The following is a 26,762-nucleotide window of genomic DNA, read 5'->3' on the forward strand; positions in this document are numbered from 1 at the left end:
CTGGAGGGAAAAAAAAAAAAAAAAGAACTTTTTTAAGATGCAATAATTCTGTTTCCTGGCAACTTGAATTTTGGTAAAGGAAATGAGGTGGCAGATTAAAAATATATTTACTGAAATTGATGTTTTGTACATATAAGCCATATAACTTGTTCAAGATATTTTATTGTACATCTAAAATTCCTTGTATATATATTAACAGTTTATCCTAAAATAAGACATTTAGCAGGTTTAAAACCACTACATATACAATCAATTGAATATTTAATCAAGTCATTTATAGTCAAAAATACCCAAAAACATAAATCAGCTCTTATACATTTAGTACTGATTTTGAAGAAGGCACCAAAATCATTTTATCCTGATAACCTACTGTCTCACTGAGCAAAGCATCATAAATTAGCTCCCATATGGGCTGAACAACATCATTGAAAAGAACATAACACATTACTGCTAGTGTCATCAGGGTCCATGGTGAAGCCATCACTGAATCCGTCGCTCTCCACTAGTATGGGTTTCTTAACACACATAGGGCAGAGTTTGTTCCTCTCGCATGAAGCTCGCATCCATACGATCAGGTTCCAGCGCGTGCCTGAGGAGATGGGCAGAGCTCCGTGCATGTGCTGGCCTCGGTGTAGCAGACCTTCAGTCACGCGATGCTCCACTTCCACGCACTCCGTCTCACTCAGAGGCACCTAAAACAAATGTACATGATCGCAACACTGTAAATACACTTTTAACGTGCATTGTGCTGCCCACTGTTTCGTCCAGAACTGTCAATGTCTTTGTAAAGTAAACTAAAGTGTTGTATGATTATGAAATAAAACCTCTTGTTGAAGAAACTGTTTGCTTGTGCTTTTAGGGGAGTCAATGGGAAATTATTTCATTCCATTTTATTTCACTAATCGCATGCTTTAAGCAGAAGCTTACACGTTAAATCAGGTTTTCCAAAGGCACCTTATTAAGGATTGGTAAAGAAAAATAACATCTACATAAACTGATAGCATTGCAAATGATTTCTTTATCTATTAAAGAATTTATTTAAAATGTATTATAAAAACATTATAGAAAAGATTCCGTTTGTGTTAAGCTGTGTTATGAATTTTAGAGTATTGTTAGATGTAGAAACCTAAATACTGAGATATAGAAAATGTTTATCTCAATTTTTCTTATATATTGTGTGTATAGTTAGATAACACCTGAATATTGAGTTATAAAGAGTTATTTAACGGGCTAAAAACTGTCTGGGAATTCTCAAAAGATGCCTTCAAAATGGTCACATACTTTTCAAGCTCTATTATAAAGTGTAACTCGCAGCACCTGTCTCATGTCTCCAAAGAACAGGTTCCCCTCTGTAAAGTCTTTCCCCAGTGATACATTGAGAGTGACTTCAGCGTTGTCGTAATGATAGCTGAGGTCCAAGTCTTCACGCATATCATACTTGACTACAAAAGCCTTGTGACTGTCCAGACAGCTTCCTCCACAGTCACTGTAGAGCAGAGCCGTGATTGGACGCAGATAGACCTCCCTCAGCGGAGTTAAGAAACCCTCATCAAAGCCCAGTTCATTGAGAAGAACCTGTATTGATTGAGAGAGACGTCAAATTATTATTAAACAACAAAAACAAAAATGGTCTGCCTTTTGATGGCAATATCAATCACACAAACTGGATTAAGTGTGTAGGATAAAAATGTGTACTCCATAATTGTTCATGGTGTTTGGCCGGCCCTTCGGTGCATCAGACTCTTCAAAATGCTCCAGCTCTTCTATAAAGTCCTTGCAGAATTCCTTTCGGAGAACTGGGAATCGGAAGACCCTTGATGCTGCAAAATACACAATACACAGAATTTGTTGGCGTGATTGTTCTTCCAGAATTTGACAGTCAACAGATTTAAACTTAAAACCGAGTAAAGAAGCAACTCACCTGCCTCTGTCTTGATGAGTTTCATTAGTCCTTCCACAGTTGCATCGCTTGAAGTACAGTATTTTACCAACTGTAAAAACTCTGGGACCAGGAATGACTCCTTGAAAAGCACAGATGCTATTACAGAGTATCAGCGAACGAGTTTCGATCATGGACTATCTGGACTAGTGAATATAAGTACCTGCAGATGATAAACATGTTGATGTAGAGGTGTATAAATCTTCTTAATGGTAGCTGCTCTCTCTGCTGATTTCAATTTATGACTCTGGCGTCTTTCGATTTCAGCATGAATCTATAAATACACAACTGAATAATAAATAGCCGATCCTCTTACGGCCTTGATCTCCATCGTTATCACAGGAGTGCGTTTTGCTCCAGAGCTCACTCACCTTTCCAAGCACGTCTCTGAACTGAGATTCAGACACGCAGCCCAGGGACCTGAGGATCTTAAGCAAATGTCACTGGCGTTCAGACAGAAATGGCGAAGCATTTAACATTAATAAATTGGCCAGTGTTGCTGTAGATTACTTACATTCTGATAGTCCTTCCTGAACTGGTTCTCCGAGAGGAAACGGACGTGAAGTTTATATTCTTCAAGGAAAATATTATCTCTGAAAAAACAACTGCATGTGTAAAATTTCACCATTGTTTAAATATCGCGGATTTTATACTAGTAAGTGCACACTGTTATACTTATACAGGTGCAAAAGCTATTCATACAACTTTTTGAGCGAAAGAGAATATTTTGGACATGTTAGATCAGTTCGAACCCCGCCCACTCAATGTTTTGGAACAACCAGAAATATGTCCGTATTGGAACAAATGGCTTCAATCAAATGAATAACGTCATATGGTTAAAATAATTTGAATTTATAATGCTACATATTTCTTTGTTTAAGAGTATAAATAATCGAGACATACTTGCATGAGTTCCTATATAAAATGAGCGAAAGTATTGAGAGTGATAAAAGAAATGTTTACATCCTGGTACGTCACTTAATTCCTTCCGTCCGTCTGTTATTGTGTGAGCGTCGAAGTTCAAGAGCCGAGTTGTTTAGAAACGCGTTTTAATTGTCCCCTGTGTCGGTGCGCCTGTAGGTTTGAATTTAAAATCGTGTAATTATATAGCTGTGCCGTCTGTTATGTATTTAAAGCCTGGGACCGTATATTCGCAGCAGAATGTTGAGTGTGGACTCGTTGCCCGTTGCCGAAGAGGAGGTGGTGGAGTCCAGCTCAAACAGGCTGGGGGACATTTACACATTTGTTGCCGAGGGCTGTTATCCTCAAACCATGAATCCGATTCGCAAGAAAAATCTCAAACGATATGCTCAGAAATTTATGATTGACGGTGAGAATAAATCTTGCATATGGCACATTCGGAATCATTTTAATAAATATCAATAATCCTTCAGTGCTTTGTAGTACTTTCTGTAAAACAAATGCAGAAGGCTTTTAAAAAATAATTTCTCAAGTTAATTTTGACAGGCCATTTCTTTAACTGTATATAATTTTAATTATCACTGGACTCTCTCTCTCTCTCTCTATACACACACACACACACACACACATTTGAGCTAAAGTTAGCTAATCTTTCAGAACAATTTTTCCTTTTTTGCTTCGTTACCCCTAATCTTTCTCTGTTCACAGATGGTCGATTGTATTATGTGGGACCAAAGAAAGAAGAAAAGCGAGAAGTAGTGATTGAGGCGGAGCGGAAGAGAAAGATATTCCTGGAGTGTCACTTCAATGATGTTGGACATCACCTGGGACAGAAGAAGACCGTTCACAGGATTCAGAGTAAATACTACTGGCTTGGCATTGTCAAGGATGTTGTGGATTGGGTATGCAGTGGATGTCATTAATCCGACCCTGAATGGATGTGTTTGCTACTGTCGTGTTTGTATTCATACTTCCATCTAAAAATCCCTGTATCATCTATTTCAGATTAAAGTGTGTGAAACGTGTCAACACGCAGAGCGGAACAAAAACCTGGCTAGAACGGTACGACCCATCAAGGTGGATGGTCCATGGGACATTTTGGCCGTTGAAATAATTGGTAAAAGTTTGTAAGGGACTTTTGAGGAGTATAACGTATTAGCAGGATACATTTCTAAGGTGTAACCGAATGTCTTCACTTGTGTTATTGCAAAACAGGTCCATTTCCAGGCACTGCACATAGAGGGAATACGCACATTGTTATTATTACAGATTACTACAGTAAATGGGTAGAGGCCTTTCCTGTACAAAAGAAAGATGGCCTCTGTGTTGCAAGATGCATTTCCTCATCTACTTGCAGGTGAGATAACATTGCTCCGTTAATAAAGAATAAATATGCTCATTTGCTAAAACGTGACTGCCCTTTTCAGATTTGGTCCTGCTAAGACAATATTTTGCTCTCAAAGTGCTGACTTCTGTGAGGAGGTAAAACCTTTTTTTTGTCAAAACATCATCCTTTTATGCAAATAAGATGATTAATTGTATTTTAACATCGTTGTTATTGATTCATTTAGGTTACAAAGCACCTGTGTGACCGGTGGAACATAGCGCAGAGAGTGCTGTCAGTGGACCAGACGCAGCGCAACGCACTGTTTGATCGCAGCAGTAATATGCTGAGGGATGCCCTAAAACAGATGGTGGTGGAAAAACAGGTGGAGTGGGATGATTTTCTCGACCCGGTTTTGGCCACCTTTAGGACATCGGTCAACGCTACGACAAAATTTACACCGCACTTTTTAATATTCAACAGAAAAGCCAGCCTATCTAGTGAGGTAAGACAATGAACTAATAACGCTATAGTTTTGTGACATGAACTGATGATTTTATGCAATAAAAGTGTAAAAAAAAAAATGTGCAAAAAATGATTAATCACCCATTTTTCTGTAGTTAATCATGATTAATCACACCTAAAGTTAGAGTTTATAAATATTTCACACACTGAATCTTCCAATTGATAATAATGACCGTAATGGGTGGAGGTAGACACTCCAACCCCACCCTAACCCTACCATTACTTTAAACATAACTGCACATTTTTCTGTAGTTAATCAAGATTAATCACAGCTAATGTTAGAGTTTGTATATATATATATATATATATATATATATATATATATATATATATATATATATATATATATATACATATATTGAATGTAAATACTAAAAGGAGAGCCAATAGGTGGAGTTTGATGTCTAGCTCCCTGTCACTGGACATAATGGGTGGAGGTAGACACTTCAACCCCACCCTAACTCTATCCATTACTCTAAACATAACTGCATTCCATCATTTGTCTCTAAAATAAGCACTACTTTAAATGAAGAATGGTATATTTGAATGAAGGCAATAGATGAAAGAAAGCAAGTTTCATCAAAATCAATAGTGATTACACTTTCTCTGTGAAATGGATTTTTAAGTCAGCTTCACAATCTTCAGCACATTATAATGACATAATTTATTCGTTTACTAAGATTATTTTGCACATTCATTTTCACAATAAATAACAAAAGCATCTTTACAAAGAGTTGAGTAATAAGCAAGAAGTTACATTGACTGAACTGCTATTAAAAATCTTCCTAATTACTTTAAAAACACAGGTTGATCCTCTTGGTTGCTATCAGGATCAGGAGGATGAAAGCCTTAATGAAGAGGACACAAATGCTTTTCTTTCCTCCTTGCAGGAGCAGCAGAATAACATCAAACAGATGGTAAAGTCTGAGCATTTATTTGTTTAATTAAAAATCATATTAGTCCTGTAATTTACTAATTGATCAGTTAAATTAATGCATCATGGTACATGTCTAACAACTAGCATTTAATTTAAAAAGAAAGCATGTCTGAAAACACTGCTTTCAGTGCAGACAACCTTTTAATTTTACACCATTGTTCTGATAATGTTCTTTTTGTCTACACAGGTAGTCACAAATATGAATGATGCATACAGACAAGAAAAGAAAAATGCAAAACGTAAGGCTAGAAATATGCCTTCCATCACTCTCACTGTCACAGACCCATTGTTCAGCACAGAGGAAATGCCCTCAGCAAAAAAGCTCAAGGAAAGCCTCTACCTGTCTTTTCCAGTAGAGACGGTCTTAACCGCAGCCCAGAATGTACCTGAAGCCAAGAAAAATGGCTTGGAATATTCTGATGTGCACTGAAAATGCACCGAATTTGAATATTCATAAAGCACTATCTGCATGGGCTACAGCTTGAAGACTTGATATCTGCAGATGAGGTCTACAGAGAGCAGGTCAAGCAGATGAACTCGTGTTTACTTTCCGTTTCAGCACATTATGTAGCAGATTAAAATGTGGTATAATATTCACCTCATTCATTGATACAGATGACGGTCTTAGTGAACTACATACCCATAGTGACTCATGTCACAAAAGACATTTTTTATCTGTATTTGCTTTAGGTGACTCATCTGACATGCATAGATTTCAGTATTATCTGAAAGAATGTTGTTTAAACTTGAATGATGAAGATTGTTATGATCAGTGTTTCTTATCACAATTTAAAGTTTACTATTATATATCACCAAAGTGTTTCTCTTGCCTTTGACTGAGTCTGAATTTGCAGAAAGCAAATTTGCTTTATTGTTTATTTAATCATCTGTGGAAAGGAAACATTAAGGTTCTCTGTGTCTATAAATAGCCTACCTTTTGCTCCATCGTGTTTTAAATTAGGATAAATGCTATCGAACAGTTAACTCTTTTTATTTGCCATAAACAGATTTGTTGATCGGTTAAAATCAGTTATTCTGTGGTCAATACGACACATCTCATGCAACTTCCTTTTTGCCTTTGAAATAACGAGGGTTGAACAAAGGTGCAAGAATGTGACCACAGATTGCAGCATATTTCACAATGAGGCTGACCTCACCTTGTTACATGTTTTATGATGATATGGCTGCCAAGTGACAAAATACCTGAAATAGACCGTTTAGTGTTGAAATGCTGTGTTCTTGTTTAAAATCGCATTTGTAATAATTTATAAAACATTTGTTAAATTTCATATTTGCATTTAATTATATATAAAGCACCAACCAATTTGAGCTGTGAGGGTTTTTTTTTTTTACTTTAAACAATGCAATATCCAAGTGGCGATTAAAGTCCATTTAAAGCCGCAAATGTGCTTATTATTAACCGTGTTACTTTTTAGTTAATATGGAATAAAAAAAATTATATAAACATTACGTAAATAAACAAACATAGGAATCCTATGAATGCACTATTCGATATGAATTAAAAGTTATACACTTATAAACTGGCAGACTTAGTATAAGAACTTGTTACGGAAGTAACAAACTTTAAAAGAAAATACTTCGAGCTAGATGTAATTTTCGGACACCTAAATGAAAACGTATTCTAGTGGAAATTCATTCTAGTGGAAATTCATATGCAATTAGTTATTTTCTGATCCACTTAAGTATGACTGGAGTACATATGTATTATTTCATGTGTGCTAACAACTGTACCGATAATAATTTACATTAAAATAAAATAATAAATTCACTTATTTTTTTAAGTGGCCTTTTAATTTATATGTTATGTTTTAAGTTTTTATATTATAAATATCTAGGGTAAATACAAACCATTTTAGCCGTTCTTACATTATTGAAATGAAATGTCCTCACGCCCTCGCCTTCAAAATATGTAAATAATTGTGTATTTCACAATGTGACCGGAGCCCTTTCTGATTGGACCGCTGTCACGGAGGCGGGGCTTCGATACTGTATTCTTTTCCCTTCCTGTCACTGCAGCGAGCCGGTAAAGAAGAGGCGATGGATGACTCCTGGAAATTATGGGGCTAAGATAAGTTTTGTAGTCGTGCCGCGAATATTGATTTACGAAGGAAATACGAAGCTGATTCTTAGACGGAAAATGCATTCTGTACTGCCCCACTGAACAAGTCTGTTATAGAGGGTTAAGCCGCGCAGGCCAGCCAACCAACTTGACAGACGCAGTGCATTCACGTAGACTTTGTTTCAGGCGCGCACTTTCTATTACTGCTCCGTACATGTCAGTCCGGTCTGCTGTGTCATTAACATATTTGCTCGCCCTATAGAAATCACGTCCATATAGAATTTTTGCTGCTTACGTTTAGCATTTGCATTTGAGTAGCTTCAAGGCTCTTCAGCGGGTGAATGAAAATGAGGGTTGCCGTGATTGTTAGCGGCAACCTGGTTTTCACTCTGGCGGACGTTGTGGTCACCACGGTCTTGTATGCTCATGGATCAAATCTTGATATATTTTCAGATGAATTAGAGGACTTTGACATACACCGTTCGACTGTGGACTTGTGGGGAACTGTTCTCATACGGGCCAGTCTTCTTTTCGGGGCAACCATCGGGGTGTTCTATAACAGGACTGATGGTCCACAGAGGGTTTCAAACCTGGGGACGCTGGTTTCTCTCGTATGCCTCACCAACATGACTTACGCTCTTGCCAAGTTGTTGATGCTTTCCGAGGAGGGAGCTCTGATGTATGACCCCTGGTTCCTAAGTTTGTTCTCCTGGACTTGTGCATCAGCAGTAGGCATCATGATCTCGTGGAAGCTGCTGTCACAGACTCCCAATTCTGTATCTGAAAGAGAGGATAGTGAGGAGACGGAGAGGCTGGTGGACGGGACAGAGGCTGAGGATGAGTCCAGGAAGAAGAGTAGAAAGGCAAGAAAAGAGCATCCCCGTTCAGGGGCCACAATCAGCCGCCTCTTGTCGTACTGTAAGAAGGACTCTGGTTTACTGGCCATTGCTTTTTTCTTTCTTCTCCTCTCTGCTGTGTGTAAGTTCACTCTCACAGTTTTGACTCAAATATTTAAAAAATGTAGTGAATCAAGATCAAGTAATCATAAGTTATATTTTCACAAGTTAGACATTTATGTTGAGTGGTAAATTTAGTTCTTAAGCTTAATAACAATGAACATTAACTTTGATATGATACATGACATAATGTTTGATTTTCCTTTTCCAAAGGTGAAGCTTTCATACCTTATTACACGGGGCGAGCAATAGATGGCATAGTTATCCAGAAAAGCATGGATCATTTTGCCAAACCACTGATTACTCTCAGTATTTTGGCTTTGGTCAGGTCAGCAGTGCTGTATTCGACTTTTCTTCAATTTTTATAGACAGTAGAGATTGACGTGTTTTTCATATTATATAATGTAATTTATCCTTTTTTCTTTTTCTTTTTTAGCTCCATAGCCACTGGGTTTCGTGGAGGTGTCTTTTCTGTCACGTTTGCCAGGTTGAACATTCGACTTAGGAACCTTCTCTTTAGATCACTAATGCATCAGGAGATTGGGTTCTTCGATGCTAATCATACAGGTAATGTTATGGCTCCATTTATAGCTTATATGTTCTTATGATGTTTATCCTACTGCTCTATAATAGAGAACATTATAAAAGAGAGTCAATATATAAAAATCTGTGGTTTATCCTTATATTTGTCTGTGTGTACGTGTGTGTGTATGTATGTATATATATATATATATATGTATATATAAATACAGTATACAGTATATATTTAGAAAATATTTACATGTATATATTTATATTAAAATAATTAACTTTTATATATATAAATATATTTAATATATCCATTTTAAATATGTACATGCATGTGTGTGTATTTATATGTACTTTATATATAAATATAATTAATTGTTTAAGCGATTTATGATTTGAAAATCTATCTTTGACCTACATTTGAATGGTCAGCATTCAAAATGTACCCAACAGCACATACATCGTCATAGTATTTGCATGCTGAATTGTGGTTGGTTTTCTTTCATACATCTGTTTGCATACTGAATTGTAATTGGCATCGCCCTTTTTCTTTGCTATTATTTGTGTTGATTCCTATGTGTAGATGTCATGAACTTTAACTGCCTTCAGGAAATGCAAATGAAATGTTGTTTTTAACATTACTGTGTCAAAGACCCTTCTGGACTGGTGGAAGTAGAGAAGACATGAATGATTCAGCTCTCAATGGTTTGTCTTACAGGTGACATTACCTCTAGACTTACCTCAGACACTACTCAGGTGAGCGACCTCATCTCTCAAAATGTCAACCTGTTCCTACGCAGCTTTGTGAAAGCTGTGGGCATCTTTATATTCATGTTTGGGATGTCATGGAAGCTGTCTGTAGTCACCATCATGGGTTTCCCATACATAGCTGTGGTCTCCAAGCTGTATGGAGAGTATTACAAGGCAAGTTTTTCATCAATCAATCAGTAAATGGTGCATGGTAGTTTATAGCAACATTAACTCTATATTGTTTTATTTCACAAATGCACATTAAAATAGCATGTTTAATGCACTGATGCAAAATGATTAACATTCCGCATTTTTGATGTTTAACAGAAATTAACCAAAGAAGTTCAGACAGCACTGGCTCAGGCCAATAAAGTGGCAGAGGAAACGATATCAGCCATGAGAACAGTGCGAAGTTTTGCCAATGAAGATCAGGAGGGAGACTCGTACAACAGCAAACTGCAGGAGATGTTTGTTCTTAATAAGAAACAAGCAGTTGCCTATGCCTGCTTCATGTGGTCCAGCTATGTGTGTATTTTGCAAGCATACTGAAGCCTTCAATATTTGTTCTAACAAGATTGTCAAATATAAAATCTAATTAGTATTTCCAGTATCATAATTGCATTTCTCATTTGGGTCATTTGAAGTATACTGTATATGCAAAAAATAAAAATCAACAGTGTCAGTCTGAACAGCGATTACAATCTTTGTTCTGTCTTTTCGTTTTCGTCCTTAGATCTCTGAGCTAGCCTTGCAAGTTGCCATCCTGTATTATGGAGGCCACCTAGTGGTGACAAATCAGATGAGCGGAGGGACTCTTATTTCCTTTATCATTTATGAGCTGGAGCTCGGAGAGGCCCTGGAGGTATGGTGTTTTTCTTTCAATATGTGTGTGCATGATAAATCTGAAACAAAAACGTCTTTCTGTTTTATTTTTACAGAGTATCTCGTCAGTGTACACAGGTTTGATGCAAGGCGTCGGAGCTGCAGAGAAAGTGTTCGAATACATCGACAGGAAACCTAAACACATCCTTGATGGCCAAGAGGCTCCGGAGACATTTGAAGGGCAGGTGGAATTCAAAAATGTGACGTTTGCATATCCAACACGGCCAGAGATGGATATATTAAAGGTATTCTTTGCTGAAAGTAGACTTTAGATAGAAGGTTATTAACTAACAGCATTGATTGTTCTGATTGTTTGGCTGTGACTGCGTCACGTTGCACCACATTGTCGCGTTCAGTGTGAACAGATAAATCCCACATGTATTCGTGAGGACCGAACACAAAGGTTATCTACAGAATTATTGAGATACTTTATTACAGTTGTGTCCCTGAGCTAGTGAATTAGTAACAGAATTCCTAGACATGGGAAGAAAACTGAACCGGCATTTTCTTCTCAGAATGTTTCATTCAGTCTTCGCCCTGGGCAAGTAACTGCACTGGTAGGGCCCTCTGGTGGTGGAAAAAGCTCATGCGTGTGTTTGTTGGAGAATTTCTATGCCCCTCAGCAAGGCCAGGTGCTAGTGGACGGCCGACCTGTGAACAGCTACCAGCACAAATACTATCACTCTAAGGTGGGATATATGCTGAGACTAATCTGGATACATTACTTAAAAATATGTATGTAGTTTTCAGTGCAGCTTGCGGTGCATTGCGCAGGAGCTACTGATAATTCAAATGAAGCAGTCTAATCAAATTTTATTTTTAATATAGGTAGCACTGGTGAGTCAGGAGCCTGTTCTATTTGCCCGCACTGTTCAGATGAATATTTCCTATGGTGTACCTGAAGCCTCCATGGAGGCAGTCATTAGAGCTGCCATTAATGCCAATGCACATGACTTCATAACAGGCCTCTCCAAAGGCTATGAAGCTGGTTAGTTATTATTATATATTATATTATATTATATTATATTTGTATATTTATTGTGGTAATTATTTTTAATATATTACTAATATTTTGATATTATTAATATTGTCATTATATATATTATGTGTACTAAATGCACTTAAATTCTGTCATGCTTCACATTTGATGTAAATCCTTTGTGTACAGCAATAATGACAGTAGATATTCAAATACATAATTGCTTGATTTGATGATTTTTATTTATTTGACATTCGTTTTCTACTACAGTTTGTTATATCATATTATATTTAGTGCTGGGCAATGATTAATCGTGATGATTCACATCAAAAATTAAAGGTTATGTGTGCATAATGTATTTGTTGTTTGGTTGTGATTAATTGCAATTAATCATTGCCCAGCACAAATTATTATATTATATTATATATGTTTGTTGTTTTAAATTATACTTTTTTTTTTAGATTTGTATATTTATTAATTAATTTAACATTACTAATAATCCTCTTATTATTGTTACTACAAGTATGTATATTTAAAATGCAATTATGACAATATATTTAAATACATAATTGCTTGATTTGATGTTTTTGACTTATTTGAGTTGGCTGATCATTTTCCTACTGCTCCGTCCTCTTATAGGGGTTGGAGAGAAGGGTGCTCAGCTGTCTGGTGGGCAAAAACAGAGAGTTGCCATCGCTCGGGCTCTTATCAGAAACCCTCGCATTCTCATTTTGGATGAAGCTACAAGTGCATTGGATTCAGAAAGCGAATTCATAGTAAGCGACGACTATTATTTTGAAAGGATGTGGCTTAAGAGAGCGTTCGTTTTCAATCTCGCATTAGACTTCACTTGTGTCGATACTTTCTTTTAGGTTCAGCAGGCTCTGAACAACTTGATGCGAGAACACACGGTTTTAGTGATTGCCCACAGACTGAGCACAGTGGAGAGAGCAGATAACATCCTAGTGATCGACAAAGGCTGTGTGGCGGAGCAGGGGCCGCATGCTGAACTCATGGCCAGGGGAGGCCTCTACTGCAAACTGGTGCAGAGGCAGATCTTGGGGACTGACATAGATGCAGATGGTCACAACCCATCTCCAGCCCCACCATGGGAGCTGAAGGAAGGAGATAACGAGAGTGCAGAGGACTGTAGCGACACTGAGTGCGAAGCACGCTACTAAGAAAAACTTTGAAATGTGCTTCATTTGATTGTATGAAAGCCTTAACCCTAGATAGATATTTATTTTGATGTATTTATTCTAATCTGGGAATATATCACATATTTTGCATGTCAAATGGTGCATTACCAGACAGGAGTACTGGGATGAGGAGTAAAGCTTTAAGCAATAAATATTTGATATGCTTGATGTACTGTACTGTTATTTCAGAAATAAATATATTAAATAATACAGATATATAAATAAACTTTATTATGGAAATAAAATGAATTGATGGACTAATAATTGTTTAATTATTGTAATGTCACATATACTACTAATGCAGTAAGAAAGTTTAGAGTTTATAGTATTAATATTTAATATTTTTGTTATATGATTTTGCCATTTTTATTTTGTTTTTTTGTATTTTAGTACATCAACATATTTTTAGTTTTCTAATTATTATTTTTTTATCTGTATTATTCAGATAATATATAGCTTTATTTTAATTAAAACCTTTAATACTTTAAGATTAGTAAACAATAACAACAGAAGCCTTTTGTTTTTATTTTATTGTATTACAAATTATTATTATTATTATTATTATTATTATTATTATTATTATTTGTGCAATTACAAGATACATGTTATAAGTTTTATACAGTGTGATTAGTAAGTGTATGATTTACACATTTCAAAAGACATAAAATGAACGTAACAATCATTTCGGAGAAAGTTCAAGCATCAAATGAAATGCCCGTACAATGATGTGCCGTTGACGTCACGCATCTCCTCCTGTCGTCTTCCGGCTGAAAATAACAGCTTTGCCCAGTCCGACCGCGATCGACGGATAGAGTTGAAAGTGTGAAAGACGCCGCTGTGCCAGATATGGCTGGCTTCGAGAATAAGTTAAGTTCTTACACCTTAACTCAGTTAAACGAACTGCTCGAGGATGACGAAAAGCTCAACAAATTTATCGACGACTCGGAAGAGGTAAGTTTCTTTTTCTCGTGAAGAGCGTCGCGAAGTTCCCGCGGCGAGTTGATGCGTGTTTGAAACGGTACGGTGTTATACAGAGGCAGGCCGTGTTTATTTTTATTTATTTGGATGGTTTGTTTTAAACTTACGAGGTCCTTGCGTTCGTCGCGCGACTTCGGTTTGCTTTGTTTTTGACGTCGCGGAATGTGTCGTGTAATGATGTCGTTCGTTAAACAACAGATTTTCGGTTAACGTTAAGACAAAGTGACCTTATCACGGAAGCGGAGACTGTTCAACCAACCGTACAGAATAATAATAAAGCCCATGAGTTAGGAATATGCATTTCACTTATATAATCTGCTTTGTTTGTATTTGACCCATCAGTGATCCAAGTCATTTTCTCGTGATCCTGTTTTGTAAAAATTATTACAGACGTTGGACTTATATATATTATTGATAAAAACATATATATATATATATATATATATATATATATATATATATATATATATTATTATTATTATTATTATTATTATTATTATTATTTATTTTTAATTTTTTTAAAGCTTCACTTTTTGTATCTTTTTGTCATGTATTGCAGGAAACATTGGAAATCAGAGCTTGAGCCTTTTTTGTAATATTTTTTCCATGCTTACACTAAACATTTATTGATAGTTTGTCTGCGTTTTTCATTTTTAATTGAAAATAAACTCTGTGTGTTTTGCTATTTACAATAACGATACGATAACTGTATTTCAGTATCTTAAGTGTATGGTTTTTTTTTTTTTTTATTACAACAGAATTTTGGCAGTGATTTTAGGTCATTTTTATTTTTCATATGGATTATTTCTGCTGATGCATATCCATAAACGTCTTCACATCTCATGAGACGGCAGACTGAGCTTTTCCAATGCGCACGATATCAGTGCTGCTCAGTTTGCTCAGTTGTGTTTGCGAATCGTCAAATAGATAGTATTCTGCGCATGTTCACAGTTCTGAGTTGATTTAACCTCCAAATTCAGCATGTGTTAGGAGCGTGTTTAATCTGGCGAGGCGGTTTTTATTTACCAGTGAAAAGTTGCTCATAAGGATTTGAACTGCTTATCTGTTGCTCTTTAAATAATCGTATTTCTCAAACGTATGCGTTCTTTAAACTTGGCTTTCAGTGAAACCGGTGACTGAAAGAAACGGGTTTTTGTTGGCGTGGTCTTCCAGAAGCCATATATAGTGACATTTCGTATGTACACTGTAATTATCTGCTGCATAAAAACAATAGTTGCAGACTCTTACACCGGTCTGCGCGTGTTTTTAGAAGGCGATGTGAATCTTGTGTGATGAGTGAACCAGTCCGTAGTCAGATTTGGAGAGAACCAGCCTTATATAATCAGAGATGAGCAATGATTTGCATTTCTCGAGCAGGGGCTGGTGCATTACCAGGAGAATTGGTTTCAGTATTGTCTGTCAACGTCTAGTCTACTTGATGTGATATGACTTTCGATAACCGCTTTGGTGTGAGAGACTGGCTTGTATATTTCAGGTGCTTGTTTGGGTATTTATTTTATTGTTGAACCAATGTAATGTATAGCACATCCTGGCACAGACTACGCAAAGAGCAAATGTTTTGTGACCTTCCAGCTGATCTAGGCAGGTGTTTGACAAACATGTGAAATCTTTCACCTCTTCCTGTAATGCACTGACACACGATCTCTAAACCGAAACTGCAGAAGTGCACCTGCTAAAAAGGTGAGGAGTCATGACGGTTAAATACTGCTAACTGTTCCTCATCATGGCAGTCGTAGGGTTGTGAGTCATTGTTGCAATGTATTGTTTTTGTGTTTTCTTGGAAATGGGGATGTACATTGTTTTGTGTTTTCTCTGCGCTGTGTACAGCTGGAACCCTTTACAATTGTTTATTAATAATTCCTTTTTTGGGGGCTGTAAAGCTTTGCCTCTGTTGCTGCAGTAGTACATTGTGATCGTCCGGGACAAGGAAAGGCTTAAGGTGGGGTGACCTAAATATCTAGCCGATTCAAATCAATTTGTCCTGAACCAATTTTAAGCCTCTTGACCGATTCTCAATGATGAATCTGTTTTGTATGCATATAAACAGTTTTTAGTCAAACATCCACAATTTGCCTAGAACTGTTGCTGTCAAGTTTTGACTAGAATTCCCACCAAACAGGCCACTGTGACTGAACCTACTTAAACGTGATGAGATTGCCATGCCTCTAACTTAACACCTTTGGGATGAATTGAGCTGCGAACCAGATCGTCCCGTCGCCCACCATCGCTGCCTGACTCGACTTCTCTCTTGTGTCTGAGTTGGGAAAAAATCCCTCCAACTTTGTTTTAACTTCTACTGAAAGGAGAGGACCAACCCCTGTATTAACACTCGATGTATACACCACTAATACGAATGCGGTGTTTACGTTTCTGCCTCTTTTTGGTTTTGTGATGTGTTGGATTGGATGCTTTTAACTTTTGCAGTTATATGAGGTCTGAAATATGAAGATCGGAAATGACCTTGATGCTTTAATATTTGAAAAGCTCTGATATGGGCCCAACAAATGTATATGCTGCCCTTTAGTGATTATGAAAGCAATGCGCATAGGTAATAGATTTAACCTTCACTCTCCACTGCCCACATATCATGTTGTTTATGCTTATCTAGATATGTACTTGATGTTCATTCTGTCACCTGGAGCTGCAACTTGATGCTGTGTGAAATTTCAAAAACTGTCATATGAAAACATTTACTCTTGTAACAGATATTATAGTGACTGCAACTTTTCGTGTTCTTTCACATGTTCATCAAAACTGCATCGATTTCAAAAATACACTAAAATATTGTGAAATGGAAATACTGTTTAATATAACTCTTATCTATTCGATTTTTTTAAAAAGTGTAATTTATTCCTGTGATGTTTGTCCAGAAGTTATTCTGATTATATTGATTTGGTGCTCAAGAAAGTTTTATTAAAAAAGAAATTATTATTATTATTATTATTAATGTTATTATTATCCCAGTGTTGAAAACTTTGAACTTATTATTGTTTTGGAAACTAAGATAGTGTATATATAATTTTTCGAAATACTTTGAATACAAAGTACAAAAATATATATTTGAAATGGAAATCTTTCAAAGTGGCTTATTGTAACAATGTTGAAACATAATATTTTTTTGTAGAAGCAGTGCTAATTTTTTTCAGGATTCTTTGATCAGTAGAACATTTTGAAAAAAAAAAGGCAGCATGTATTTGAAATGTTTTTGTAACAGTGTAAAAGTTTTTACAATAACTTTTTATTAATGCAATATGTATAAATATACTTAATGTTTATTGAGTTAACATGTTCCTTCTTTTTTTTTTCTTTTTTAGATTAAAGGACTACAGCAGAACAAGGAGATGACGCTGGCTAGTAACCGTCTTCTGGCAGAGCAGAACCTTACACTGCAACCCAGACTTGACCACCGAAAGAATGAACTGACCGGTCGGTACCGCAACCTTCAAGAGATGTTTGAGGCCTATCAGCTGCGCAAGTCCACTCTAGGTAAAATACTGGGGATTAAAATGTGTCATCTCTCTGCCTTTCTGTGTATCTTATGTCTTGTTTTGTATACTGCGGTTAGGTCCTTTATGGACCTGGGATTATTTTTGCAATATGTCATTTTGACTGCAGTGAAAACAATGTAAATGTGTGAAGCGTCTCCCTCTATGTTTATGTTCCTGTGGCATGCGAACATATGAACTTAGTCATCTTTTCCAGCTATAAGATAACACCCTGAAGGGCCTGTTTTTCAGGTTTTACTTGTAATTTTCACAAATTCTTAGGCTTTGTGCACCACTTTGTGCACCTCTTCCCCCTAAATGTCTTTTCGTCATGGAAACGGTGGCCAGGACTAAATGGTAGCAGATGACTGTCACAGCCGAGTAGGATCTGTGACTTTAAAGAGAACAGGGAATGGTATTCAGTGTCCCTCCATGCCCCTCTGCGCTGTGTGTGTGCTGATATCATGAATAAAACGGTGTCACTGATTATTCTTTGTGACGTGACGGTTGCCTGGAAGCTGATTCTAAACAGCGCACTAACACACGTTTCATTTTACCATCTGTACACTCAATGTCATCTGGCTTAGGTTTTGAATTATGGTGTGTACTAGAACTGAAGGACGAGTTGGAAGCTTTGCCATTTCTCACTCTCTCTGAGCTGGATCTAGTCTTTTGATCTGTGGTGTAGAACAGGACTTGGTTATAAATTGACTATGCATTGCGTATTGTTTAAAACTCAGTTTCTTTTTCTTATCTTCTGTTCAAGTTTGGCAGCAGTAAATTCTTTTTAATGCTTTTATTCAGAAAGGATGCATAAAATTGGTCTACTTTTAATGTAACTGAATTCTTTCATTTGATCTATTTTACTATATTACTGTATTTTGATCAATTAAATTTAGCATTGGTTTTCACCCACATTCAGAGCAGAAATTATTTTAGATGTAGGCTTATACCAAATATTGTAAAAAGGCTACAAAATGTAGTTAACTATTTAAATGAAAAACAACTAATAATCAAAATTGAAATCATCTAGTGGAAATCACTCACATTCAGTATTTTTGTGTAAATAAATATGAAGTTGAATATTGTCAAAAGGCTAACTTTTTTTTTTTTTTTTTTTTTTTTTTTTTTTACAAAGATAAATATTTATTTAATTACTTATTACATAAAATAGGTGGATCAGTATTGTAGTAGTAAATTTCAGATTGAGTTGAGTTAGGAGTTTTCCTGTGTTTTTATGTATATGTTCCACTTTTCACTTCCAGCCCTTCACATTAGAGCCCCCCTAGTACCTATTTGTTACTTTTGCATAAAGGAATTAAACCCGGTTAGTTGTGTCATCTGCGTACAGATGAAAGGAAAGATAGTGGCTTTGGTGAAATGTAGGTTACCCACTTTCTCGGGCAGGGGTGGTTATATGTCCCAGATAAGGATTTACTAGATCTGAACAGTAGCAGCAGCAGCAGCAGCAGTGCCAGTGCATCTGGACAGGGTTGCCGGCAGGCTGGCCAATCAGCCGTTCACTTGACCCAGATAAACAAAAGCTCTAGTCTTCAGGCTAAATTGTGTGGCGAGGATCCTGTGTGTACATTAACCCGCCGCCACCCCCATTCCCAAAGCTGAGCCATAACAACGGAGCAGCTCTGTGGGGGTGTTTCAGCGTGACGGCCCATTCTGATGCTGCTCTGGAGCCGATCTCTGCAGTAACAGTGTGGCTTTGTGCCCTGTGCAATGTCAGGAACAGGGCTCGGAGAGAGGGGGAAGGAGTATGCCCAGACGAACACGGACACACACATTCAGTATTTTCTCTCTTTGTCTGCTCTGTCACACACTTTCATGGAGCAAAAAAGTAAGCTGAGCGGGATGTAGACCGATAGCAGTCTCATGATTTGCAGGATGTTTGCAATAAAAATACAAGCAGCATTTCAAGCAGTGTACTTTGTTGTATGGTGTTTATTTAGGCAAATAAAATGTCATTTGGGTATTTTGAATGTACTGGAAAATTTGCATATCGTGTCTATTTTAGTAAGTCATCTATTGTAGTATAGTAGTATGTGCATGTGCACTTCTGATTGGGAAATTAAATTTGAGGACGGACAAAATTGATGAGTCATTCTGCATAAAAATGGTTTCCTTCTAGGGAAACCTTTATTTGAAAGGCCCCTGCCCCTCCTTTTCTTCCCTGCTCCATTTTCATCTGTCTCATAAGAGAAACAGTGTTTACTGTCAAGTATGATGATTCATACAGTTGATACTTCTGTGACTGATACTGCTGTGTGTAAGAGAGACTAACCCACAGGTTGACTTATCAGTTGGTGAAGTGGCTTTACTTGCTGTATAGTAATTGTACTGTTTGAAGCAGTGTAGTGCTAAAAAGAGGTGCGGCTAAATACGGTGAATAGGAGGTATGGCTGATTTTGGGCTGACCTGGAGTCAGGTTTAATTAGCAGGATATCAGCTTACGGTTTAAGGACAAACAATGAGTCAATCATAGCCTGTCACTCAAAAGAGGACAGAAAAAAAACATTGGTCTTACCGATTATTATGGGATCGTTCAGGTTTAAAAAAATATATATATATCATTTGTTTGCAGTGTACATTGTCTATTTTAATCCATTCAAATTAAATGCATTTTCTATCATAAAAACAATTGTAATTATTAACAGTAAATGCTTACAGTATTTACTTTTTTCGACTAGTAAAAAAACAGCATTACTGAGCAGATTCGATGTTGTAGATTGTAACATGGTAAACATGGCAGAAGCAGCCTATTAAGTGGTTGGACGACATTTAAAATTATGGATGGTCTAATACAACAACAACAAAACAATGACACTTTTGTAAGTTGACTCTGCCAGGAAAATAAATGTAAATAGATGTAAATCAGCAAATGGAGCTAGACTGATATGGAATATAATATGAGGAAAAGTGGCCCTTAGGTAATGAATTACAAGCTGTCAAATAATGTTGAGATGTCCGACAGAGCTTTCTTACTTGTGGTTGCTTGTATACTTATGTATATAATATTGATCTCTCAAATGATTTGTTCTTGTTTTGAGCTGTGTCTGTTAAGCGTAGAACATTACATGTTTCTCTCTTGATAATGAATTGCTGTTATGTAAGAAGTTGTGTAATTTAAGTATATTAATACATTTTAATTAATTTCTGACGTAAATGTCTGTTGACCTCTGAGAATATCTAACAGGCGTGTCCAGTTGTACTGTGAAATCTGAAGCCATGGCTCCTGAACTGAAAGGTGAAACACACCCTGTTGATTCCTTAGCAAATTTACTCAAGGCATCTACACCAAGTTGGCAGATTTATATTGCTGCCTTTGATGTTGCACAATGGCTAAAGCCAAAAGGTGCTGTGTTCCTTCAGCCCTAACATGTTTAATACCTTTTCAGACTAAAACAAGTTTCAGGTGCTTTTATCCGAAGTGACTTGCGTTGAACTCTTTGGGAATTGAACCCGTGACCTTGGCTTTGTCGGCACTATGCTGTAGAAAAGCAGTATTTTATTGTCACAATTTTTTCAATTATAACACTTTCTGCCTTTTTGTTCTGTCCCCTCACAGACGACAGATCTGGAAACACTCCCTTAGACACACTCCTCGCACTCCTACAGGCAGAAGGAGCCAAAATCGAGGAAGAAACTGAGGTATATCCATTACCACAAACCTAAACACTCTTTTCAAATTTGCAGTAGATGTCTGCTGGGGATTGTTCATGCTATTATGTCTCTCTTTTTCAAATCAGAACATGGCTGATTCACTCCTCGATGGTGCTTTCCCCCTGGACACATTTATCGACGAGTATCAGAGTAAAAGGAAGCTGGCGCACATACGCAGAGTCAAGATAGAGAAGCTCCAAGAATTGGTGCTGAAGGGACACCACATGGCCCCAGCTGCTCCTCAGGCCTCTCGTGCTCAGGACCTTCCCTCCAGGCCAGCAGCTCTCCATAGAGAGGTCAATGGTTCCCCCATGCCGATGCCCCGGCGGGCTCCTCCTCTTCCCCCAATTAAAGTCCCCCATACTCCTCCTGCTCAGCCCCCCGCAGCCGTCTCTTACCCTCCTACTTCTCCGTTCGCTGCGGCCTCTCCATTCCCTCCCACTTCTCCATACCCCCCGATTCCCCCTAGAGTAGGAAACACACCACCCGTTCTTAACCAGGGATACCCCAGCATGTACATGCAGCAATACGCCCCAGCTGTGCCCCAGAGAGCCCCTCCACGCATGGCACCCCAGCCAGGCTTCATCATGCAGTGAGCAAAGAACATTACGTTCTATGGAGAAAAAAAACGAAATGCACACTGGACATTCATTTAAGCCTTTTGTAGGTCCTTCAAGCTGCACGTTATTAAATATTGTGCGCCGAGATGAAGTCTTGTCAAGTGTAAAATTAACAAGGCTTTACTGCAATCAAAGGGGCATCTGCAACAGGATCTTCAATTTGCACTTTAGACTACTTTTGTATTTGATCGGTCATGGCTGGTTATGGAGTCATGCTGTTTCCGTTCTGCCCTTCTCAGTAGTGTTAGTTCAAGTAAAAAAATTCACATGAGCCTCAGGGGCCTCCATGCGTAATGAAGACATCAAAGTTCAAGAACAGGCGTTCTGTTAGGCCATCTAGACAGATACGAAGAGCTATGATTTGATGTTTTAATCTGAGTTGTCAAGTTCATGCTAATTTGTCAGGTCAACCACTTTAATATCTTCTGGCATTTCATGCCTGAAAAAGCTGCTTTAACAAAACAGTAAAGCCTATGCAAACAGACTGAGACCGAACTGTGTTTTTTGGGAGGGGGAGCAAACCATTTTTGCTCTTTAGGTCTTCTCAGACCTGCAGTCAAAGATGCGATTTGTTTTTTTTCCAGTGAATCCTGTTAGCAAAACAGAGCTTAAATGCGGATGAAGTCATTCGGTACTGATGTGGTGGATGGGATCAGAGCTACCGCTATAACTGAGAGAGCCTTATGTCTCAGATACAAGTTCGCACTGGAAGCAGCTTATTGGCTAGAATTTGAAAGGAGTGCGAGTAAATTGTAGTATGTGTTGGGGGAAAAAAGTGCAAATGAGTTGTTTTAGGATTAAGCGTTAACATTTGTGAAGCATACGTGCTTGCAATGTCATTACCATGCGTACTTAAACTGACGTTGATGCATAATTTACCATCTTAATGTTTGTAACTAACACCATAATCCTCCTCGTGTTTATTTTTGCCATCTGGTGTGAAGATGTTCATTGGAGATGCGCTTCCTTTCCATAAGCCCCACATATTAATTGATATTTAATATATATAAACTAATATAGCCAAACTATTTAACCCATAATCTGACTTGCCTACACCATCAGGTCTGTTACATATCATATCTTGGTTACTGTCCTCAATATTGTAGTATAACCTTCTTTCATGCCTTTTGTTTTCACCCTGCAACTGTTTTCACTATGTACGTTCTGGTTTCTTCATGTGTTTGCCGCTGAAAAAGCCACTTTGTGCCTAAGCTGGGTATTAAGATGAAGACTTGTTCACTGTGTCGAGGAGTGTGTGTGTGTGTGTGTTCGTATTTCTCCTCACCTTCCCGTTCTAAAGCAGATTTCTGTGACGATTAGACATTTCTTTTACAACATATATGCTGTTTACGCAGGTACATCTTTACAAGTGCTCTTTTCCTAAATATCCATTGTATTTACTCGACCGGTTAGAGCCATCATTACTTTGCCTCAGATTCAGGAAGCTGACATGATAGAAATGTTGTTTGGATGAAGTCCTCTCTTTAATCACCGGTGCTACTACATTCATTTAATGAGCTGAACCGAGATGATGTTAGTACGCAGGCTCTGTTTGAATTAAATCACTCTGTTTGTCAGGCTCGGGTTTGGTATCTGCTTTACGTCAATGCTGATGAGCACCAGATCGAGAGGTGGAATTATTTGAGTTCCTCGTGAATCAGGCTGCATTATGTCTAGACATTGGTTAAATACCTGTGAAAACCTTTATGTACTATGACAGGATTGCCAACCATCTGGAAAAACCAGCATCCACCCTTAAAAACTGTTTGTTTGTTTGTGTATAAACATGTTCTTTCTTTGTCTTAAAAATAATGAATGCTAGGTTTGTAAAAGGTAACTCGGCTGTATGCTTTTGCTGGCAGTAAAATAGTGTTTTATACTTTCCTCATGTAAAATATGGAGACTTAAGTGCTAGGTAATGTCTGTTCAAAGTTGGTAGACATGGTATGAAACTGACATCTCCATTTTAAAGATAATAAATGATATCCCATCGCTTTTCTGTGAGTTCAGCCTTTCCATGTCTGAGAAAATAGGGTTATGTTCGTTTTAATTATTGAAGAAAAATATTGCTTTGTGTATGAATCCAACAGGCCCTAACAAAGAATTTGACTCCCCCTAGTGGATGAAAGTGCGAGTACACGAAGTAATATATACTGTCAACATTTTACATTTCTGCTGTAATTATGATAGAGGGCCCTAGTTGAGCAACTTTGTGCACTTCGTTTTGCCGATAAAGTAAATCTTTAAATGTTATGAATATTTAAATGCTCTTAGTATAAAGGAAAAAATGTATTAATGCTGATCTTTGCACACATTGAGCATGTACAGTGAATAATTATACAACTAGTGAGCACTTATACAGTAAATTTTGAGGTATTTAATACCCACTATGCATACGCATTAGGTAAACTAGTATCCAAATTTATATATGAGAAAAGTGAAAAGCATTCCAGGTTTCTGATTTTATAATTCACAATTTTAACTAACACTTGAAAATAAATTCTCAAAAATATTATGTGGAAATATTTAGTTGTCGACAGCATATGCGATTAATGCAATTGTTAATTTTGACTAGTTTTATATGCACTTTTTAAATGTACTGGGGGAAAAAACATGTAATTTCTTCTTTGACGGCCCAAAATCCATATTACAACAAATAAATGCATAAAAATAATATTGTTATTTGTAAACATTAATTTCAGCACCCCTTCCTTTCTTATATGTGTACCTCAATCCCAGCTGGAAATCACTTTAAATTAACTTTTGACCCCCAAGAAAAACTCGTGGCCAGAAGTGTGTTGCACATAAAATGACACAAAGCAAAAAACGAACAGTGATGCTATAATACAGTGTCCAGTCAGAACGACTTTGACAAAAAGTGCCCCCTAAAAATCTTTTATGGGAACAACCCTACGGTGTGGGTTCGAAAGATACATGTCACACTAACTTTAACGGACTGCTTCCGCCTTGTAGTTTTTTCAGCTTTCCTCCGCAGAGCAGCCAATCCACGCCGAGGGACCTCCGGGGCGACCCATTAAACCGCCTGCATCGCGAGCGTCGATTTTTACGTGCTACGTCACGCCTACGCCAGCGCGTCGAGAGCCACAGCTCCGCCATATTGCAGGAAATCCGTCTGAGGTTTAGAGATTAGCGTTTAATCTGAGGAGCTGGAAACGAGAGTGTGATTGGAAGTTACTGCTAGCCATATGGTTAGCTCGAGTGGGCGGGTAGATCGCGCAATCGCTGTTCTCACACGACAGGACATATGTTTATTAAGACGAATCGGCGCTGTTCGGCACGTTATTATTATGCCGAACTCTCTTTTGAGAGTCTAGCTAAACTGGCGAGTTGACGTTCTGACTCTGAAAAGTGGAAAATCGGATTAACGTTCAAGATTGCGCACCAAACCTTAATCATCTTGTGTCGCTGGCTCCCGTTGCTACGAGCCCAAGATATCTGATAGAGAAAAGCTGATAGATAGATAGGTCAATGTCGGCAGGAAAACGCCGAGACCGGACTCGATTCTACTAACGTTAGTTTATCGGCGACGATCGGTGCTTGTGTTTCTGTCAGCGAGGGCAAGCGATCGAGTCCGTGTGTCTGCTGGCGATGTTATTATGCTGCCCTGTGACCCGTGTACCCAACTGTTGTTCAGCGTTGACTAAATTAGCTGTGTTCGAGCGCTAAACCAGCCCGCTGGTCTCAATTTCAACAGTTCTCGGACCCTTCGGAAGCCACTGGCCGCTTTGCGATCTCTCCTTCCTCGGACTGGCACCAGCAAACACGGAGGATATCTTTGCTCATTTGCTGGCTAATAAACCCTGACTGAACTGTGAGAAGATGTCGACTAAAGAGCCGAAAGAAAAGCTCTCGACCACCGAACGAATCATTAAAAGTAAGTTCATTTTAGTTTGGGTATTAAGCGTCTAGACGGGTAATTAACGTTACAGTTGATTCCATTGGGTTCCCACTCTGGTATTTTGGTGTGAATCATTTGATTCGCCAATCATTTGATTCTTCTGAATCACTTCGTGACCGACTGACGGATCTTCTAGGTTTTGTTTATTAATTGCCTGCACAGTAATCCGCGATGGCGACCTGTGGATTGCCAATCACAATTGTTTTTTAAACAACTTTATTTTTAACTATGCCACTAAATCGAATTAAAGTTGTTTTATAGTCTTGGCACGAGTCCTTTTACCTTGACAATAAACCACCCTGTTGCACACGTTTGCCACTAAAAGTAGGGCATACACATTTATATAAATGCAGACCTTTGCAATACAGGTGATTGCTTTTCAACTATTAATCAGTGAAATCGCTCATTAAATCATTTAGTGTTTACAGCAGCTTAAACCGTGTCTGGGTAAGGCTGTGGTGCTTCTGGAGATCAGCCATGCCTGTAACTGTGAAGGTGGGAGTGACCCTTGATTCTGGCTCGTTCGTGTAAAATATGAATATTTATTTCTGCACACCTGGCGTATGAGGTCAGCATCATTATATTTTATCAGTTTGTATCTATTTCGTCTACGGTATGAAGCAAACCTGGTTTTAAAATCCGGCAACGTGCTCCTGTCAGCCAGTCTTTGCAGGGGCTTATCGTTATTTGTGGTATAAATAATACGGAGTAAATCGAAACACACATGCTTCACATTACCTGCTTGGATCAGTTTTGAGAACTTTCCTAGAGAAAACCATGAGAATTAGCATGCAGCAGTGGTTTTAAAATGGGGTTCAAGGCGCAGGCCTCCTATTTATCTTCACTTTAGCTAATGCTTTACAGGCAATAGACCTTAGTCAGAGTTATTTAATATGATTTTTTTTACATTTTATTTAATATCTAATACATTTTGTATTTTCATTATAATATAAATATCACACACAGAGTCTGTGCAATACTGTGTAGTTGCCACGCGTTTTTCCAGAAGTTTGTCAGCAGAATTTATATATATATATATTTTTTTTT

The 26,762-nt window shown here is 37.7% G+C and overlaps 5 protein-coding genes across 11 annotated transcripts in view; 4 read left to right on the forward strand and 1 right to left on the reverse strand.

Annotated features, from left to right (window-relative positions):
• Nucleotides 1–90: 90 nt before the first annotated feature.
• ogfod2 (2-oxoglutarate and iron-dependent oxygenase domain containing 2) lies at nucleotides 91–3,042 on the reverse strand. Of its 4 annotated transcripts, none has more exons than XM_043240184.1 (8): nucleotides 2,903–3,042; nucleotides 2,454–2,532; nucleotides 2,311–2,359; nucleotides 2,103–2,213; nucleotides 1,922–2,021; nucleotides 1,696–1,820; nucleotides 1,318–1,575; nucleotides 91–692 (listed from the first exon to the last, which is right to left on the reverse strand). In XM_043240184.1, coding segments are annotated over exons 2-8 (915 nt in total). In that variant the 5' UTR covers nucleotides 2,456–2,532; nucleotides 2,903–3,042; the 3' UTR covers nucleotides 91–422. The 4 variants fall into 4 exon arrangements, with proteins under 4 accessions (XP_043096119.1, XP_043096116.1, XP_043096117.1 ...); XM_043240181.1 differs by having other exon boundaries at nucleotides 2,843–2,929; XM_043240182.1 differs by lacking the exon at nucleotides 2,903–3,042 and having other exon boundaries at nucleotides 2,454–2,802.
• Nucleotides 2,934–6,975, forward strand: zgc:113436 (uncharacterized protein LOC503528 homolog). The gene is made up of 9 exons (XM_043240179.1): nucleotides 2,934–3,015; nucleotides 3,097–3,269; nucleotides 3,569–3,762; nucleotides 3,866–3,977; nucleotides 4,076–4,217; nucleotides 4,288–4,342; nucleotides 4,432–4,689; nucleotides 5,516–5,626; nucleotides 5,834–6,975. Exons 2-9 carry the CDS (start codon nucleotides 3,101–3,103, stop codon nucleotides 6,074–6,076), a joined length of 1,284 nt encoding a protein of 427 aa, XP_043096114.1. The 5' UTR covers nucleotides 2,934–3,015; nucleotides 3,097–3,100; the 3' UTR covers nucleotides 6,077–6,975.
• Nucleotides 6,976–7,656: 681 nt separating this feature from the next.
• Nucleotides 7,657–13,281, forward strand: abcb9 (ATP-binding cassette, sub-family B (MDR/TAP), member 9). Its single transcript, XM_043238253.1, has 11 exons — nucleotides 7,657–8,704; nucleotides 8,896–9,010; nucleotides 9,119–9,249; nucleotides 9,929–10,134; nucleotides 10,288–10,485; nucleotides 10,694–10,822; nucleotides 10,899–11,087; nucleotides 11,358–11,531; nucleotides 11,671–11,830; nucleotides 12,461–12,597; nucleotides 12,694–13,281. The coding sequence occupies exons 1-11, from the start codon at nucleotides 8,068–8,070 to the stop codon at nucleotides 13,000–13,002; spliced, it is 2,385 nt and encodes a 794-aa protein (XP_043094188.1). The 5' UTR covers nucleotides 7,657–8,067; the 3' UTR covers nucleotides 13,003–13,281.
• A 488-nt stretch (nucleotides 13,282–13,769) lies between these two features.
• vps37ba (VPS37B subunit of ESCRT-I a) lies at nucleotides 13,770–23,800 on the forward strand. The gene is made up of 4 exons (XM_043240257.1): nucleotides 13,770–13,971; nucleotides 17,334–17,505; nucleotides 21,082–21,164; nucleotides 21,263–23,800. Exons 1-4 carry the CDS (start codon nucleotides 13,867–13,869, stop codon nucleotides 21,770–21,772), a joined length of 870 nt encoding a protein of 289 aa, XP_043096192.1. The 5' UTR covers nucleotides 13,770–13,866; the 3' UTR covers nucleotides 21,773–23,800.
• A 1,101-nt stretch (nucleotides 23,801–24,901) lies between these two features.
• Nucleotides 24,902–26,762, forward strand: part of ppp3cca (protein phosphatase 3, catalytic subunit, gamma isozyme, a) — a 30,458-nt gene continuing 28,597 nt past the window's right edge. For 2 of the 4 annotated variants that reach the window (XM_043240255.1, XM_043240254.1), the window contains exon 1: nucleotides 24,904–25,691. In XM_043240255.1, coding sequence (XP_043096190.1) covers nucleotides 25,637–25,691 — 55 coding nt within the window. In that variant the 5' untranslated portion in view covers nucleotides 24,904–25,636. Of the gene's footprint in view, nucleotides 25,692–26,762 lie in introns of all 4 variants that reach the window. The other 2 variants (XM_043240253.1, XM_043240256.1) reach the window with 2 other exon arrangements.

Source organism: Puntigrus tetrazona, chromosome 5 (genome assembly GCF_018831695.1).
Source record: "Puntigrus tetrazona isolate hp1 chromosome 5, ASM1883169v1, whole genome shotgun sequence".
NCBI lineage: Eukaryota > Metazoa > Chordata > Actinopteri > Cypriniformes > Cyprinidae > Puntigrus > Puntigrus tetrazona.

Excerpts from the sequence above, each read along its gene's own strand:
- ogfod2 (XM_043240180.1), bottom strand. The coding sequence starts at position 2,567 with ATGGTGAAATTTTACACATGCAGTTGTTTTTTCAGAGATAATATTTTC. Across the intron at positions 2,022-2,102 it reads AACATGTTTATCATCTGCAG|GAGTCATTCCTGGTCCCAGA; the intron begins GTACTTATATTC and ends GTGCTTTTCAAG. Across the intron at positions 1,821-1,921 it reads ACTCATCAAGACAGAGGCAG|CATCAAGGGTCTTCCGATTC; the intron begins GTGAGTTGCTTC and ends TGTATTTTGCAG.
- zgc:113436 (XM_043240179.1), top strand. The coding sequence starts at position 3,101 with ATGTTGAGTGTGGACTCGTTGCCCGTTGCCGAAGAGGAGGTGGTGGAG. Across the intron at positions 3,978-4,075 it reads TTTGGCCGTTGAAATAATTG|GTCCATTTCCAGGCACTGCA; the intron begins GTAAAAGTTTGT and ends ATTGCAAAACAG. Across the intron at positions 5,627-5,833 it reads AGAATAACATCAAACAGATG|GTAGTCACAAATATGAATGA; the intron begins GTAAAGTCTGAG and ends TTGTCTACACAG.
- abcb9 (XM_043238253.1), top strand. The coding sequence starts at position 8,068 with ATGAAAATGAGGGTTGCCGTGATTGTTAGCGGCAACCTGGTTTTCACT. Across the intron at positions 9,250-9,928 it reads CTTCGATGCTAATCATACAG|GTGACATTACCTCTAGACTT; the intron begins GTAATGTTATGG and ends TTTGTCTTACAG. Across the intron at positions 10,135-10,287 it reads TGTATGGAGAGTATTACAAG|AAATTAACCAAAGAAGTTCA; the intron begins GCAAGTTTTTCA and ends GATGTTTAACAG.
- vps37ba (XM_043240257.1), top strand. The coding sequence starts at position 13,867 with ATGGCTGGCTTCGAGAATAAGTTAAGTTCTTACACCTTAACTCAGTTA. Across the intron at positions 13,972-17,333 it reads TTATCGACGACTCGGAAGAG|ATTAAAGGACTACAGCAGAA; the intron begins GTAAGTTTCTTT and ends TTTCTTTTTTAG. Across the intron at positions 17,506-21,081 it reads GCTGCGCAAGTCCACTCTAG|ACGACAGATCTGGAAACACT; the intron begins GTAAAATACTGG and ends GTCCCCTCACAG.